This window comes from Puntigrus tetrazona, chromosome 3 (genome assembly GCF_018831695.1).
Source record: "Puntigrus tetrazona isolate hp1 chromosome 3, ASM1883169v1, whole genome shotgun sequence".
In the NCBI taxonomy this organism is placed as follows: Eukaryota; Metazoa; Chordata; class Actinopteri; order Cypriniformes; family Cyprinidae; genus Puntigrus; species Puntigrus tetrazona.
The window spans coordinates 2,657,166-2,674,948 of NC_056701.1; the positions used below are offsets into that span (position 1 = coordinate 2,657,166).

A 17,783-nucleotide genomic window follows, 5' to 3' on the forward strand; every position below is an offset into this window, starting at 1 on the left:
CTTAAAAATTTAAGTATTATCATCTTCTCTATTTTATATATATATATATATATATATATGCATGCAGTAGTAGTTTGTACTTGTTGCATTATTAGTGTTAGCACAGTATGTCAAATTAAAGCATCTGCATTCATATTATGTAGAATATATTTGAGGCAGTGCAGATGTACATTAGCCGAAAGCTCCTCCTGTGAGTGTCTGCCGAGTCTCAGTGAGACGTTTCTGAGTCACGCACTTGTATCGAACACTTCCAGGAAGACCGATGGTCCCATCACCATAAAATGCAAATATACTGAGCTCAAACTCCATTAGAGAATGGGTCCGGATGTGCTGAGTGGGTCTGCGATCGTAGTTCTGAAGCGCCGCTGCTTTCACACGCGTACAGTATCGCCTCAGTACTAAAAAAAAAAGGTTTTGTGGAGCAATAGTTCTCTGTATGGTTTGGCTTCAGGATCCTTTACCATATAAAATCTGGGATAATTCACCAAAAAATGAAGTGTCATCTACTCTCATGTTTTTTTTTTTTTTTTTTTTTGCTATTGACATCAATGCATCTATACTCTTGGAAATGCAAAAGCTACAAAAGCTCTCACTGGGGAGATACACTTTTGTACCTATTAGGTTCATATATGTACTTTTTAAGGTGAAGGATGGAATGGACCTTTTGGCGAACAAACATGTATCTTTTGTAAAGGTACCGCCCCAGTGACAGTTTAGTATGAGGAAAAATACTAGAATAAAATTATTATAGAAGTCAATAGCTACCATAAACAGTTTTAGTACAAGCATTCTTCTAAACGTCATCTTTTCTACTCGCCAAACTCCTTCAGGTTTGGATTTGCTTGAGTGAACGATGACAGAATTTTCATTTTTGGGTGAACTGTCTCTTTAAGAGTCCGAGACGTCAAAAGGTTAAACGATAAAAGGTTAAACGATGAAATGTTAAAATCACCGTGAGCTGCACAGACCAAATGATACAAAATGTCTTCGGAGGTCTTTTTTGAATGGTGTCGCGCAGCAAATAATTGATAAACGATGCTCGCTCGCTTCAACTTGATCCGTTGGCTGTCACATACCGTTTTAATAATGTGTTGCACCTGTCGGACATGAATGACAAAAGCTAAATGCTATATTTTAGAAGCATGCACATGGTTAGTTGTAGCTTTTGTTTGTTTAAAAATGTAAAATGAAATTTGTTTTTAGAATGCATTTGTTGGGTTTTGTTACTTTTAAGTGTGTGTGTGATGGAGTATGTCACTAACGCTTGCCGCTCTGTGGTTGTGTTCTTCAGAGGAGGTCATGGAGCAGAAAGAAGAAGCCGCACAGCCTTCTGGGCCGTCTGCTGCCAACAACCCCTCCGGCCGGAGGAACCCACCTGGTGGTAAATCCAGTCTGATCCTGGGCTGAAACGGCCTTCACTGAACTTTCTTTGCTCTTTCGGTCTTTTTCCGTTTCCTTTTTTTTCTTTTCTTTTTTTAAAAGGAATTCCCCTTCCTTCACTCTTCTCGTGAGCCATGGAAATTTTTTGTCCTCCACCGTCTTTTCATTTTTTCTATTGCAAAAAAAAAAAAAAAAAAAAAGAAAGAAAGAAAAGAGAAGCGATCGTTGACAGAAGCACTTTATGTAAGAGGTCCGTTTCAGCCGCTCCTGCAGGAATAATGGCATGAGAGATTCAGATCGACTTTTAATCTGCCCTGGTGTAAATCATTAAAGGAAAAAGGACAAAAAAAAAAAAGATTTGTTGCGCGAAATTTCTAAGTACAAATAAAGATTGATATGAATTTCACTGTGTTTGTGTTTTGATTGGGGGTGTTATTGTCAAATCAAATCGTTTCATCATTTGCCAAAGAAGATGAATCTCTCCAAATTAACGAGGATGAACTACTAAAGACCACACAATCAGTCACCGTTCATATGTTTCAGTTTGTGCACGCTTTCTACCCTTAATTTGTCTCGGTGTATAAGAAGCCAGAGAGGAAGTGATGGTGAACGATTAGCGGTGACAAAAAAAAAATGAAAAGAGCACATATCTTCCTGACGAGCCGAGAACCACGGGAGCCGATGAGACTCAATCAACAGGTAAATTCATATAAAATCTGTTAATCTTCGCCCATGCAATACAGTGAGAGTATGAAGTATTTGATCCCTTGCTGATGTTGTTGGTTGACCTACTAATAAAGACATGATCATTCTATACTTTTAATGGTAGATGTATTCTAACATGGAGAGACAGAATATCAAAACGAAAATCCAGAAAATAACTTTAAAGAAAATATTTTAATTGATTTGTATTTCATTGAGGGAAATAAGTATTTGATCCCTCTAGCCAAAAGCACTTAATACTTGGTGGCACAGCCTTTGTTTGCAAGCACAGCGGACAGACATTTGTTGTAGTTAACCACAAGGTTAGCACACATATCTGGGGGAATTTTGGCCCATTCTTCTTTGCAGATCCTCTCTAAATCATTAAGGTTGGTGGGCTGTCGCTTGGCAACCCGGACCTTCAGCTCCCTCCATAGATTTTCGATTGGATTGAGGTCCTGAGACTGGCTGGGTCACTCCATGACCTTAATGTGGTTCTTCTTGAGCCACTCCTTTGTTGCCTTTGCTGTATGCTTCGGGTCGTTGTCATGTTGGAAGACCCAACCACGGTCCATTTTCAACTTCCTGGCAGAGGGGAGGAGGTTGTCCTTCAGGACTGCACAGTACATGGCTCCATCCATCTTCCCACTGATGCGGTGAAGTAGCCCTGTGCCCTTGGCAGAGAAACACCCCCAAAACATAATGCTTGCACCTCCATGCTTGACGGTGGGCACAGTGTTCCTGGGGTCATAGGCAGCATTTGTCTTCCTCCACACATGACGAGTAGAGATTAGGCCAACTAGTTCAATTTTGGTCTCGTCTGACCACAGAACCTTCTCCCAATCACTTTGTACATCTTTGAGGTGATCATTGGCATACTTTAGGCGGGCCTTCACATGTGCCTTCTTAAGTAGGGGTACCATTCGGGCACTGCAGGATTTTGCCAATTGTTTTCCTGGTGACTGTGGTCCCAGCTGCCTTGAGGTCATTCACTAACTCCCGCTGTGTGGTTGCAGGCTGATTTTTCACAGTTCTCATGATCATTGCCACCCCACGAGGTGAAATCTTCTGTGAAGCACAAGCCCGAGGTCTATTGATGGTCATGTTATACTTCTTAAATTTTCTCACAATTGCACCAATGGTTGTTACTTTAATACCCAGCATCTTGCTAATGTTTTTGTAGCCCATTCCAGATTTGTGCAGGTCAACAATCCTGTCTCTGAGGTCCTGAGAGAGTTCTTGGAGAGTTTGGAATCTGTCTGATTGTCTGATTCTGTGAACAGGTGTCTTTCACGCAGGTCATGAGTTAGGTGTCTTCAATTCAGGTAACAAGTTGATTGGGAGTGTCTAACTGGTCTGTGAAAGCCAGAACTCCTAATGCATACTAGGCGATCAAATACTTATTTTACTCAATGAAATACAAATCAATTAATATATATTCTTTAAAGTTGTTTTCTGGATTTTCTTTTTGATATTTTGTCTCTTCATGTTAGAATACATCTACCATTAAAAGTATAGAATGATCATGTCTTTATTAGTGGGCAAACCAACAAAATCAGCAAGGGATCAAATACTTTTTACTCTTACTGTATATACAGTGTATGTGTAAGAACTTCTGGAGACTCACTGTTCTGGACGATGTCCTGCATCTTCTTCCAGACTCTGAAGGACAGGTTGCCCAAGTATCGTGGAACATGGATCAAAGCTCCAGAAGGTGTCTTTGGATCCAGCTGTGATGAGATCTGGACTCTGGAAGAAGATTCAGGATCAGGACTGAAGTGGATTTGATTCAGAAGCAGAGAGACCAGAAACACCAGCAGATCACTCACCTTTCTATCGAGACCGGAAACTTCTGCAGAACAAACACACCATTTATCATCATCAACTCAATCAATTAATCAATGGATGATCTGAAATCAGACCTTCAGAAAGCAGACGTCATTGTCTTTCTAATGACGTTTCTCAAACTGCTGTTTAATCTGACGCTCTATGCTCTGCTTGAGACTGAAAAAAATTTTCAACTTTTTTTTCAACAGAATTATCAACAAAACACTCAGTCATCTGGTTTGTTTCATTTACATTTGTGGCCTAACAGTTTTACGGGTTTTTTAATAGCAGTTACTTATCCCAGCATTCGACAAACAAACTAGAAAACTAATTCAAGGAAAAATGTTACATAGAAGGTTCCTACCTACTTTTTTTTTAAATGAGACATCCTCGGTAAGCTATGCAACGTTATATGAAATGAGCAGGACATATTATTTCGTGGCAACGTCATATTAACTCGTGGGGATATCTCGTGGCCATGAGATGGTTTTGTTGACATGTTTTTCTTGTGGCGACGAGTTTAATGCATAAACAAACCTGCGTGCAAAGCTGACCAGAAATGGTGGGGTTTTCTTTTACAATTTACATAAAAATAATACATTAATTACTGATGGGAGATGATAGCACTTCTGTGTGATACATGTTTCTGGTAATTTACAGTAAAAAAAAAATAGTTGACTGTCATCTTAAAGCTTTCTTCCATCAGTTTTGTGCTGAAATGCACCCAAAGAACTCGCGGCCAAAATGGACTCTTGTTTTGACTTTCAGTTTAACGGACGCCATCTTTGATATTACATCGGTTACTGTCACTATGGTTACTGATAAGGAATACGGGGATGACTACTGTTCGTACAGAAAACGAACAAGATATTTCGAGATTCACACCTGTAAAATACGGTTGTCAACCCCACATACACATGACAACCGTGCTCTGCTACTGTGTGAACGTGGCCACAGATCACAAAGTCGTTTACACTCGACTTTACAAAAATCTGCTTTCCATAAGAAACTTTACTAAATACAAAAAATCGCTTTCACTTGTTAGATATTTGGGTATAAAAGCGCGAAATGCCAAGTAGTGCTCACCGCAGAACCTAATTTAATTTGGGACGCAATGGGCGGAGCTTGACCTAGTCTAGCCCCACCTCCCTGGACCTAATGGGAGGAGTTATTTTTAGCAATAGGGTTATGGCAAAGATTATAGAATACCCAAGACATGTCAGAAAAAAGGCTGGGTTTTGTTTTTCAGCAGAGGTAGCGAAGTAGATTACTTTGATGTAAAATTACAGACTTGAATATGCTTATGAAAGTGCAAGCAGGATACCTACGAAAAAAGTTAATGAGAGTAGCGCCAGTAATTGAAAAAAAGTTAGCTCCACCACTGGTCACTTCCTGGTCATAAAAGGCTGGCCTGATGCTAATAATGACACAGACAGTGCTGGGTAGATTACTTACAAACATTAGACCATTACTGATTCCAAATCGCATGGCAAAAAGTTACAAATTAATAAATTGCGAATAGGAATTTGTTACTATTGTTGTAAATAATATGTAATCATGTAGGCTAATTGCTAAAAAACTGTGGTCAGATTACAAGTATTTAATGTAATCTAATCACCACTAGGCCTATTAATGTTTGAAATCTGATTAGTAATCCAGATTACATGAAATCCAGCACTAGTGGGCATAATGGGACAAAATGTGACAGTATAACTATACCATTTATTTTCTCACCCGGTAAGTAAAAATAAAACTGTTTATTGTGAGACTAATCAAATTTGCATGCCCTCATTGGTGTGACATCATGTAAGTGGGCGGGGCAAATAGGACACAATAAGTTGATCCATTAATGCATCAGGTGAGGAAAATTTCAAAGGTCATACAATTATTATATTTGATACATAGCAAAAACCTTTAATGGAAATATGAATATGATACTGCTATACAATAAAAATTGCGTTGATATAATTTTTATATTTTCATTTACATTTTTCAATTTGGGTGAATGGGGCAATATGATTTAGGGTGATTGGGACAGTGCTTAAAGGCAAATAAATAAATAGTTTTTAATGAAGTTTTTTTACACTTCAGTGCAATTTTTCAATGGCTTTTAGACTTTTAGACTGGGATGGGGGAAGGATGGCTGAGATTAAACATGTTCAGTGAAATTTGGGGGTAAAAATGAAATGAAATAAGATAATTATAATAATTATTTCTCCTTAATTCGATAAAGAGAATTAAATGTGTTCAGTAAAAATTGAAATAATGAAATGTTGAAATTTGATGGAGAGAATAAAATTAAGTTTTATAAAAATTGGTTATAATAAACAGCTATAATCAGGTAGCCCTAATGATAAAAAAAAAAACTAGCCTATAAATAAATGATAATATTTGTTGCCCCATTTACCCAAAAATATTTTTTGTCTTAGTTTAAAGAAAAGTGTACTTCACACATCCTTTTTTTATAATATAATACTGTTTTTTTCGCAAATGGGTAGCTAACATTTTCAGTATTACAGAAATATATCACACAAAACTGTCCCATCCATCCATATATCCATTCACTACCGCTTATCCGGAGCCGGGTCGTGGGGGCAACAGTCTAAGCAGGGACACTAAGACTTCCCTCTCCCCAGACACTTCCTCCAGATCTTCCGGAGGAACGCCGAGGCACTCCCAGGCCAGCCGAGAGACATAGTCCCTCCAGTGTGTCCTAGGTCTTCCCCGGGGGCCTCCTCCCGGTGGGACATGCCCGGAACGCCTCCATTGGGAGGCGTCCGGGAGGCATCCGGAACAGATGCCCGAGCCACCTCAGCTGGCCTCTCTCGATGTGGAGGAGCAGCGGGTCTACTCCGAGCTCCTCCCGAGTGACTGAACTCCTCACCCTATCTCTAAGGGAGCGCTCAGCCACCTTACGGAGGAAACTCACTTCGGCCGCTTGTATCCGGGATCTCATCCTTTCAGTCATGACCCAAAGCTCAGGTGAGAGTATGAATGAAGATTGACCAGAAAATTGAGAAATCATAAATTCTTCACCATGACAGACTGGTACAGTGACCGCATTACTGCAGAAGCTTCACCGATCCGTCTTTCGACTTCTCGTTCCATCCTCCCCTCACTCGTGAACAAGACCCCAAGATACTGAAACTCCTCCACCTGAGGTAGGAACTCCCCACCAACCTGAAGGGGGCAAGCCACCCTTGTCCGACTGAGAACCATGGCCTCAGACTTGGAGGTGCTGATTCTCATCCCAGCCGCTTCACACTCAGCTGCAAACCACCCCAGCGCACACTGTAGGTCTTGGCCAGATGGAGCCAACAGGACAACATCATCCGCAAAAAGCAGAGACGCTATCCTGTGGTCACCAAACTGGACCCCCGGCTGTGCCTAGAAATCCTGTCCATAAAAATAATGAACAGGACCGGTGACAAAGGGCAGCCCTGTTGGAGACCAACATGCACTGGGAACAAGTCTGACTTAATGCCGGCAATGCGAACCAAGCTCCTGCTCTGATCATACAGGGACCGGACAGCCCTTAACAATGGCCCCCTTACCCCGTATTCCCAGAGCACCCCCCACAGGACACCACGAGGGACCCAGTCGAATGCCTTCTCCAAATCCACAAAACACATGTGGACTGGTTGGGTAAACTCCCAGGAGTTTACCCAACTCCCAGGAGTTTACTCCCTCTATACCCTCTTCAGTATCCTGAAGAGGGTATAGAGCTGGTCCAGTGTTCCACGTCCAGGACGAAACCCACATTGTTCGTCTTGAAGCTGAGGTTCAACTGTCCCAATCATCCTTAATTCACCCTATTGCTCTTAGGTTTAAGTGCTCACCGTGTGTCAGATTAGACTTGAGAATTTCAATACCTCTCTGGAAATAAAAACTGAATATAAAATTCAAGATGGAGTTTTCTAACTTTTATGTCTTCGTAGGCCTTCAGTCATTCAGCCACAGTTTATGCTAAATATAAGCAGTTAATGTGTTGTTCTATTTCTGATGCATTAAACATGCTTGTAAATGTTTCCCACAACAGAACAAACAAATCTAGAAACTATGGGAACTATTTGTTACGTGTGGAGTATTACATTCCTTGTGCAAAAATATATAAACAGGGGCCATTTATTCTGAAGTAAAATTAGACGTTTTACTAACATCCAACATCCCAGAATGGAGAAAAAGTGTTTGCTTCTTCTTATTTGCATGGTGGGATTGTAGCCTAATAATAAGGCTTTAGTAAGTTGCACAATTTCACCAAGAGATGTCAGTAAATCTCCACTGTAGTGCTTTTTATTAGGTTTTTAACAAGTGATGTTACAGTGCAGCAACATGTGCATATTATGCTATTATTTTACAGGATTAAGTGAACAATATAATTGTTTAAAAATATTTTAAAAGAAAAATGCTTCACTGAGGACTGGGACTGTGTGACTAAAACATTTAGGCTGCACTACATTTGCACAAGTTAATGAATTACACTGACGTTAGGCTATCAGCTTTGTAATATTTTTTTTTTTCTGTACAGAATTCTACAAGTATTTTACAAGTATTCATTATTTTTGGAACAATTAAAAGGCAACTATTGGTACCTGCGATGTATGATATGTTCACTTAATTTGCACTACTCAGTCCTGCTTTGGCTTTGTTTGGGGGAAAAAAAAATCTGGTCTTTAAGATTGTGAAATCTTTAAGATACATTAATCACTTAAAGAAATATGAAAGTGCGTCTGTAGTGCTAGATATCAGTCATGTGATCAGATCACAGCTGCACTGATACACAGTTCAACAGCACTGTTACCCATGATGAAAACAGGAAGATCCAGACCTACAGGTGAAATGATTACTGACTGTTGAACGGTAAGATCTTTAGAGAGGAAAATCCATAACACCAGAAGAAAGGTAAGACAGTGTCGGTGAAGGTGGTTGTGAATGTGTGTAGATGTGTGTTAGTTACAGGATCAAAGAAAGACACTGTTCCTCCGTCATAGTCCAGACACACTCTCACACGATCAAGATCCTGGTCAACACCAAAGCCAGCCCATTTATTTAGTCCGAACTGCACAGTCCAGACACCATCAGTAAGAGAAATGAAACCCTTCCTCTGGATTGATGCTGTAGTTACTCCAAGACTCCAGGAACGACTGTCTTTAACCTCCACGTCCCAGCTGTGTGTCCCTGAGTTAAAACCCTCTGAACCCACGACACAGTATGACTTGTCAAATCTCTCTGGATTATCGGGGAGCAGTTTGTCACTGCTGTATCTCACGCTGGTAAGATCTTCAGACAGGACGAGACGTGGATGAGCCGTGTTTGGATCCAGAACCACAGGAGCTGATGAGACACAATCAACAGGTAAATTCATATAAAATCTGTAAATCTTCGCCCATGCATTATATACAGTGTATGTGTAAGATCACAGATCCTCTCCAGACTCACTGTTCTGGACGAATGTCCTGCATCTTCTTCCAGACTCTGAAGGACAGGTTGCCCAAGTATCGTGGAACATGAATCAAAGCTCCAGAAGGTGTCTGTGGATCCGGCTGTGATGAGATCTGGACTCTGGAAGAAGATTCGGGATCAGGACTGAAGTGGATTTGATTCAGAAGCAGAGAGACCAGAAACACCAGCAGATCACTCACCTTTCCATCGAGAACGGAAACTTCTGCAGAACAAACACACCATTTATCATCAACAACTCAATCAATCAATCAATCAATCAATCAATCAATGGATGATCTGAAATCAGACCTTCAGAAAGCAGACATCATTGTCTTTCATCATCTCCTCTGTGTCTTTAATTGTGTGTGAAAGAGCTGAGATGTGTCTGTTGATCTCCTCCAGCTTCTCCTTCATCATCTTCTTCTTCTGCTCCTCTTCCTCCCTCAGTGCAGTGATCGTAGCTTCTTCTTCATCTCTGAGAAACCGATGAAGCTTCTCAAACTGCTGTTTAATCTGACTCTCTGTGTGATCAGCTTGAGACTGAAATCAGACCACATTCACTTCAATCATCAACACTTCACATCATTAATATCTGAGATACTACTACTACTGTTTGTCATTTAAATGATAAACTGGAATCTTTGTTTCATCACCTTGATGTATTGAATTGTTTCCTCAAACTCATCTTTCTTTTTTTCACTATGTTTACATTTCTCTTGAAAGGACTTAAGTGTGGTACTGAGCTCCTCCTAGAATTGAAGAAAACAAACAAACAAAAAAAAAAATATATATATATAAAAAACACCATACAGAGAATACAGTGATATGTTCGTGTGGCGCTGTAAAAAGGTTTGCCTGTATTTATCCAGATTTTTTTCCGTTTTTGTGTATATCCCATATGAAACAGTTTGAGCATTAGGAAATGAGGAAAAATTTGTAAAAACAAAATGCATTTTGTACTGATAATAATATTGAAACAATAAGTGCTTTGATGCAACCTGTGTTGTTAAAAGCACTATATAAATAAAAAATGATGAATTGATTGATTGATTGAATAAACGTCTCCAATTCCAACTGGGCTTGCGAGAAAATGTATTTGCCACTGCAGTTCCTACTTCCCTAAATATATGAAACTTCATAATAATGTTCAGCTGGACGAGACAAAACCTGTCCTGATTAAATAAATACTTTTTTTCTCAGCACAGTATGTGTCATGTGAAGTTGTGTGTGTAATATTGAGTGTGTAAATATCTGTATGACTGTTTATTGTTCTTCATTTTTCTTACCTTATACGATGAAACGGCTTCCCCGATGGGTCTGAATGTGTGACTGACGTGTTTCTGTGAATCTCTACACACTAAACACACCGGCTGTTTGTCCTCCAGACAGAAGAGCTTGAGTTTCTCTCGGTGTACACCACAGATCTCCTCAGATCCAGATGAATACCTCTCGTTTCTCTCCTTCAGGAGCGACTCGCACAAGTTTTTTAACACCAGATTAGGAGGAATTTCCTCTTTCGAGGATCTTCTCCTGCAGACGGGACACTCCTGAGTTTCCTTGGTTCTCCAGAACCGTTGAAGACACTCTTTGCAGAAACTGTGACTGCACGATAAAACAACAGGATCCTTGAAGATTTCACGGCACACGGGACACAAAACATCTTCCGATAGGGAAGCCATTTGAGCTCCACCTATCACTTACAAAAATCAGCTGTCTATTCAGAAACAAACGACTGAATAATTCTTCAGAGGGTTTATCTTCCTTCTTCACGTTTCTTTTTTAATCTTTCACAGACATAAAGAGCAGTCAGTATGACGAAAAAGAGAAATAAGTCAGTCTCTTCCTGTTCAACGTCTCAAAACGTTTGAGTTTGTTGAAAACAAACAGGTCAGACAGGAACATCAGGATTTCTTTAAGTTAAATGTTGAACAAAATGCATTCAGAATGAACTATAAATAATAATAAAAGACTCAAGATATTGGCAAGTGTTTTATTTATTTGTTGGCGAATGTTTGAAGCTCACAGCGTCTCTCATGATCAAATCTTTATCTAAATGATATCATGATTTCTTCACATGCTGAAGTCACAGTGTTTGGAGACAAATCCAGTTTCTGTCTCTATCACGTAGCACTACACACACTTTAACTTTACCACATATGCTGCACTGGCAGATTAAATCCCGCCTTCCAAACAAATGAGCCAATCACCAAATGGTAAAGTCAGAAAAAAAAAAGTAAAGCAGTAAAAATAACAGACTCAGCTGAGGAAACCTGTCCGTCCCTGGCAGCAGATTAATATCTAAATGACAATCATATGTGTTTTGTTGAACATTTAGTTGACAACTGGCTTATATAAGGAGCAGGTTGCATCTGCCATTTGAGTTATGTTGCAGAGCTATATTATTATAGTATATATTTTGAGTATATGTTTTTTAAATTTTGACTGCAATCAATCGACCCCCGTGAGATTTTGACTCTAGTCCTACTGAAACCAGTTGGATCCAGACGTACAGGTGTAACGTTTGCTAAATATTGCAGGGAAAGATCCTCAGAGTGTCAAGAGTGTAACACCAAATAAAAGGAAAGACGGTGTCGGTGAAGGAGGTTGTGATTGTGTGTAGATGTGTGTTAGTTACAGCATCAGAGAATGACACTGTTCCTCCGTCATAGTCCAGACACACTCTCACACGATCAAGATCCTGGTCAACAGGAAAACCAGATGGTTCATACAGTCCATACCAGACACTGTAGACATCATTAAAGAAATCATCTCCCTTCCTCTGGTTTGATGCTCTAGTTACTCCTACACTCCAGTACTGACTCCCTTTAACCTCTACGTCCCAGCAAAATGTTCCTGAATTAAAACCCTCTGAACCCAGAACACAGGAATAATAGTCAAATCTCTCTGGATTATCAGGAAGAGGTTGTTTGTCACCGCTGTATCTCACGCTGGTCAGATCTTCAGACAGGACGAGAAATGGATTTGCCGTGTTTGGATCCAGAATCACAGGAGCTGATGAGACACAATCAACATATCATAGTCATAATATTTTTAATGCTCTAAATAATGCAAAGATTTCTCTGGTCTTAAGAGGCTAAGGACAAATTTCCTGTTGATCAAATGTGACAGACGTCTTTAATTCTGTAAATATTCCCCATTTCATATATAAGAGCACAGATCTTCTGGAGACTCACTTTTCTGGACGATGTCCTGCATCTTCTTCCAGACTCTGAAGGACAGGTTGCCCAAGTATCGTGGAACATGAATCAAAGCTCCAGAAGGTGTCTGTGGATCCGGCTGTGATGAGATCTGGACTCTGGAAGAAGATTCAGGATCAGGACTGAAGTGGATTTGATTCAGAAGCAGAGAGACCAGAAACACCAGCAGATCACTCACCTTTCCATCGAGACCGGAAACTTCTGCAGAACAAACACACCATTTATCATCAACAACTCAATCAATCAATCAATCAATGATCTGAAATCAGACCTTCAGAAAGCTGACTTTATTGTCTTTCATCATCTCCTCCATGTCTTTGATTGTGTCTGAAAGAGCTGAGATGTGTCTGTTGATCTCCTCCAGCTTCTCCTTCATCATCTTCTTCTTCTGCTCCTCTTCCTCCCTCAGTGCAGTGATTGTAGCTTCTTCTTCATCTCTGAGAAACCGATGAAGCTCCTCAAACTGCTGTTTAATCTGACTCTCTGTGTGATCAGCTTGAGACTGAAATCAGACCACATTCACTTCAGTCACCACATGTACAGGGTGTTAAATGGATACGTGTCTTGAGCCACTATTCCACCTTCAGCCCAAATTGTTCTCTTTGCTTAACCTTTCAGTTCTGTGGATATTGGGCAAATGCAACTAGCTCCTGCTTAGGATCAGCACATGAGCCTGAACCAGCTCAAATCAGCAACATGCTTCAAAACATACCTAACCGGTAATATACCGTTATTTTTAACAAGGTAGTCTTAAACGTTAGTCATCTAATTCACCCTTTCTCTAAGAATGCTCATGGTTTTTCCAAGTCAGCCAAAAAAGGGTAAATTGGTCTAATTTGAATAAGACAGGAAAGATGCTACTCCAAGAATCCTGGCTTTTTTAACCTCCACCTCCCAGCAGTCCCCTTAGTTAACTAGTTCTTAAGACACAATCTTTACCTACAGGATATGTTGATGCAACTGGGCCCTATTTCATTTTCCACTGTGGGACTGTTAACAGAGCTCGTAATACAAGTCCTTCAGTCACTGCCTTGGTAATGCAAATGTTTACATATGTAAATAGCACCCAGGTTATAGAACATAATTACATATTTCTGTTTACTTAACCTCAAACGTGTTAGATTTCTTGGTCTCAATGTTCACTTTTACCTGACATGACACCCATAATTAAATATATATATATATATATATATATATATATATATATAAAATGTTTTTAAACATAACATAAAAAATAGTAATCATAATTGTGTATAGTGATCCAAATACTGTGTCATAGATCCTGTGATTAAAATGTGATTCTGTTTCCTCACCTTGATGTGTTGAACTGTTTTCTCAAACTCCTTTTTAATGTTTTATTTGTTATGAACTTTCTTACGCAAGGACTCCAGTGCTGTTTTGAGTTCCTCCTAGAATGAAGCAAAATGAACACCGGCTGCTGAGAGAATACAGTGGCATGATCATAAACCGTTGTGTTAGAAAAGCGTTTAAGTAACATGATAAAAATGCTAAGTGCATAAATGTGCAGATATGTTTTTTACACGTGACGCATTAATCTCACCTGATACGACGGAAGAACTCCACTGATGGGTCTGAATGTGTGATCGACATGTTGTTGTCCTCAAGATAGAAGAGTTCGAATTTTTCACCGTGTAAACTGCAAGGAGGTTCTTCGACAGGTATCGAATCCATTTCCACGAGCGAGTTTCATGAACAAGTGTGCACAAGCGTCGGCAATCCAAACATCACTTTCGCTTTCTATGTTTTCAACCAAAAAAATCTGAAGAAATCTTCCCAGAAATCTTCTTTGAGAGCTTTTGTTTCCATTTTACGCTTATCGCCGATTCCTGTTTGACTCTACCACGTGATGTTGTGCAGCAGGTCAGACAAGAACATCAGTTAATGAAACAAAATGTAATCACTTTATTTCCATGTTTATTTATTGTGTTATATTTGATGTGTGTTTGAAGATTCACAGAACAACTGACTTCTAAAGCATAAAATATGCTTCAAAACTGTTTTTCACCACAATGAATAATATTCATATTCAGTCTTTTTTTTTTTGTAATTTGTTTTTACTAATTTCACTAAATCGTACTTTGCCTCAGTTTGCAACAAAAATAAAATATTTTGGCATAGGTGTTTCATTTACTTGATTTTTAACATCTGAACTGTTGCATAAAAGCAATATGTCTGTGGTGCTGGATATCAGTCACTGAATGGTAAGATCCTCATATGAGAATAACTATGAAAGAATGGTAAGACGGTGTCTGTGAAGGTGGTTGTGATTGTGTGTAGATGTGTGTTAGTTACAGGATCAGAGAAAGACACTGTTCCTCCGTCATAGTCCAGACACACTCTCACACGATCAAGATCCTGTTTAACATTAAAGCCAGCCCATTTATACAGTCTATACTCCACACTCCAGAAATCAGAGTTAAAGAAATCACGCCCCTTTCTCTGGTTCGATGCTGTAGTTATTCCAAGACCCCAAGATAAACTTTCTTTAACCTCCACGTCCCAGCTGTGTGTCCCTGAGTTAAAACCCTCTGAACCCAGCACACAGCGATAGATGTCAAATCTCTCCGGATTATCAGGAAGCGGTTGACTGTACTCACTCCATCTCAGACAGCTCAGATCATCAGACAAGATGAGATCGGGATGAGCCGTGCTTGGGTCCAGAATTACAGGAGCTGATGAGACACAATCAACAAGTGCTTTTATTCTGATCTTCATGTAATGATCAAGAGTGCACCATACACAGACTGAATTATGAACAGTCAGTGTTTAACCCATTTAGGCCAACAACGCATGCAGTCAGCATTTTTCTTTAATGATGTGTAAAATCTTTAACAGTTTAATAATAGGGCGAACAACCTGGCTGGACATTTATTTTAAAATTAGCTCAATTTCACAATCTGCTCAATGGTTCAGTGTTTTCCTTATAATAGTTTTATATGGGAAACCACTTAACTTTGCACGTTGCCTATTATGCTGGCCTCATCTGCTTATTTGTCCAAAATATACATCAATAAGGTGTTTACTGAATTACATTTTACTGTCTGCATTTTACTACATTACTACTTATATGATAATAGTGATGTCGCGATATACCTGTATAGACGATAACTGATATTCAAATCATAAAATATCTAACATTGTGCTAATTTAGGGTGTCACTCTTATGATAACACACAACACGCAAATTATCTAGTGCTAGTGCCTGCTTGATTTCCTAGGTGGCAGTATTGCGCTTTAGGGGTGACAGCTGCTGAAAAAACAAGAAAAACATGCAACAAGCATGCAATGATCATGCCGTCCAAGCGGGAGAGTTGAGGCTTTGTCCACATACTGAAAAAAGTAAGCTTGTCTGTACAGAAGTTTTTCGACTTCAAAGAAGACAGCTCCTTCTCAATTGAAGTCTTCGCCTATATCCCTGCTCTGCATATTTTAACTTTAAAGGTAATTTGGACAAAACTGTCCTTCCCTTTTTTATCAGGTTAATCATACAAAGTGCAACAATTCATGACTATTACCTATTTGTGATTTTCAGTGTATGTGTAAGAGCACAGATCTTCTGGAGACTCACTGTTCTGGACGATGTCCTGCATCTTCTTCCAGACTCTGAAGGACAGGTTGCCCAAGTATCGTGGCACATGAATCAAAGCTCCAGAAGGTGTCTGTGGATCCAGCTGTGAGGAGATCTGGACTCTAGAAGAGGATTCAGGATCAGGACTGAAGTGGATTTGATTCAGAAGCAGAGAGACCAGAAACACCAGCAGATCACTCACCTTTCCATTGAGACCGGAAACTTCTGCAGAACAAACACACCATTTATCATCAACAACTCAATCAATCAATCAATCAATCAATCAATCAATCAATGATCTGAAATCAGACCTTCAGAAAGCAGACATCGTTGTCTTTCATCATCTCCTCCGTGTCTTTGATTGTGTCTGAAAGAGCTGAGATGTGTCTGTTGATCTCCTCCAGCTTCTCCTTCATCATCTTCTTCTTCTGCTCCTCTTCCTCCCTCAGTGCACTAATTGTAGCTTCTTCTTCATCTCTGAGAAACCGATGAAGCTTCTCAAACTGCTGTTTGATCTGATGCTCTGTGTGATCAGCTTGAGACTGAAATCAAATCACATTCACTTCTTTCATCTCAATATTAATTCAATGTTTTACATATCATGAAGTTGTTTTGTTTCCTCACCTTAATGTATTGAACTGTTTTCTCAAACTCTCTTGCAACATTTTTTTGGTCTTTAACTTTGTCTTGCAAGGATTTCAGTGCTGTTTTGAGATTCTCCTGAAATTTAAACATAAGAGATTTTTGTAGTATGCTTATGAATGTTATAAATAGTATCACATATTTGTGTGACAAATATCACAGACATTTTTTTGTGGTAAGTTCTATCCTCTGAAAATCTGTTACCTTATATGATGAAATTATTTCCCCGATGGGTCTGAATGTGTGACTGACGTGTTTCTGTGAATCTCTACACACTAAACACACCGGCTGTTCGTCCTCCAGACAGAAGAGCTTGAGTTTCTCTCGGTGTACACCACAGATCTCCTCAGATCCCGACGAATGCCTCTCCCTTCTCTTCTTCAAAGACTCACACAGGTTTTTTAGTACTAGATTACATGGGGGATCATCTCTTGAAGATCTTCTCCTGCAGACGGGACACTCCTGAGTTTTTGTGGCTGTCCAAAACTGTTGAAGACACTCTTTACAGAAACTGTGACAACATGTTAAAAGAACAGGATCCTTAAAGATGTCATGACACACGGCACAAGAAAATTCTTCCACAGATAGTAAATCCATTTTCTCTCTTTGAGCTCCAAGAATCTAAAGGGTAGTTTCACTTTCTGATTGATGGTTTAAAAAAAATAATAACCACAAGAATCAGAAAGATCTGCAGTCTTTTTAAAGTCAAACTTTCAAAATCCAACCAGAAAGTGTTTTTTTATTTCAAACTGATTGCTGATTCGTTTTTCATCTTGCCAATAAATTGAAAATGGAGTCAGTATGACAGGAGATATAACAAGTACGTTTCTTCCTGGTAAGAATAGTAAGAGGGTGGAGTTTATGATCACGTTTGAGTGTGCTGAAAACAGATCAAATAGCATTGCTTCTTTAAATGTAATCAAAATGAATTCGCATTGACATTTTCTCAAATAAAATGCTAGAAAAACTTTAAGAAAAAGATA

The 17,783-nt window shown here is 39.4% G+C and overlaps 4 protein-coding genes and 1 pseudogene across 4 annotated transcripts in view; 2 read left to right on the plus strand and 3 right to left on the minus strand.

Annotated features, from left to right (window-relative positions):
- The window catches only part of jpt1b (Jupiter microtubule associated homolog 1b), an 11,458-nt gene extending 9,677 nt beyond the window's left edge, over window positions 1-1,781 (plus strand). Inside the window, exon 5 of the mRNA XM_043235058.1 lies at window positions 1,292-1,781. Coding sequence (XP_043090993.1) covers window positions 1,292-1,407 — 116 coding nt within the window. The 3' untranslated portion in view covers window positions 1,408-1,781. The remainder of the gene's footprint in view (window positions 1-1,291) is intronic.
- LOC122341572 (tripartite motif-containing protein 16-like) overlaps window positions 1-17,783 on the plus strand; it is a 341,738-nt gene that overhangs the window by 307,391 nt on the left and 16,564 nt on the right. The window lies entirely within an intron of this gene.
- LOC122341599 (nuclear factor 7, brain-like) lies at window positions 8,187-11,202 on the minus strand. The gene is made up of 6 exons (XM_043235065.1): window positions 10,638-11,202; window positions 10,005-10,100; window positions 9,661-9,891; window positions 9,552-9,574; window positions 9,359-9,471; window positions 8,187-9,243 (listed from the first exon to the last, which is right to left on the minus strand). Exons 1-6 carry the CDS (start codon window positions 11,028-11,030, stop codon window positions 8,753-8,755), a joined length of 1,347 nt encoding a protein of 448 aa, XP_043091000.1. The 5' UTR covers window positions 11,031-11,202; the 3' UTR covers window positions 8,187-8,752.
- Window positions 11,328-14,339, minus strand: LOC122341584 (annotated as a pseudogene).
- LOC122341581 (nuclear factor 7, brain-like) lies at window positions 14,492-17,622 on the minus strand. Its single transcript, XM_043235041.1, has 6 exons — window positions 17,005-17,622; window positions 16,783-16,878; window positions 16,470-16,700; window positions 16,361-16,383; window positions 16,159-16,280; window positions 14,492-15,262 (listed from the first exon to the last, which is right to left on the minus strand). Exons 1-6 carry the CDS (start codon window positions 17,395-17,397, stop codon window positions 14,778-14,780), a joined length of 1,350 nt encoding a protein of 449 aa, XP_043090976.1. The 5' UTR covers window positions 17,398-17,622; the 3' UTR covers window positions 14,492-14,777.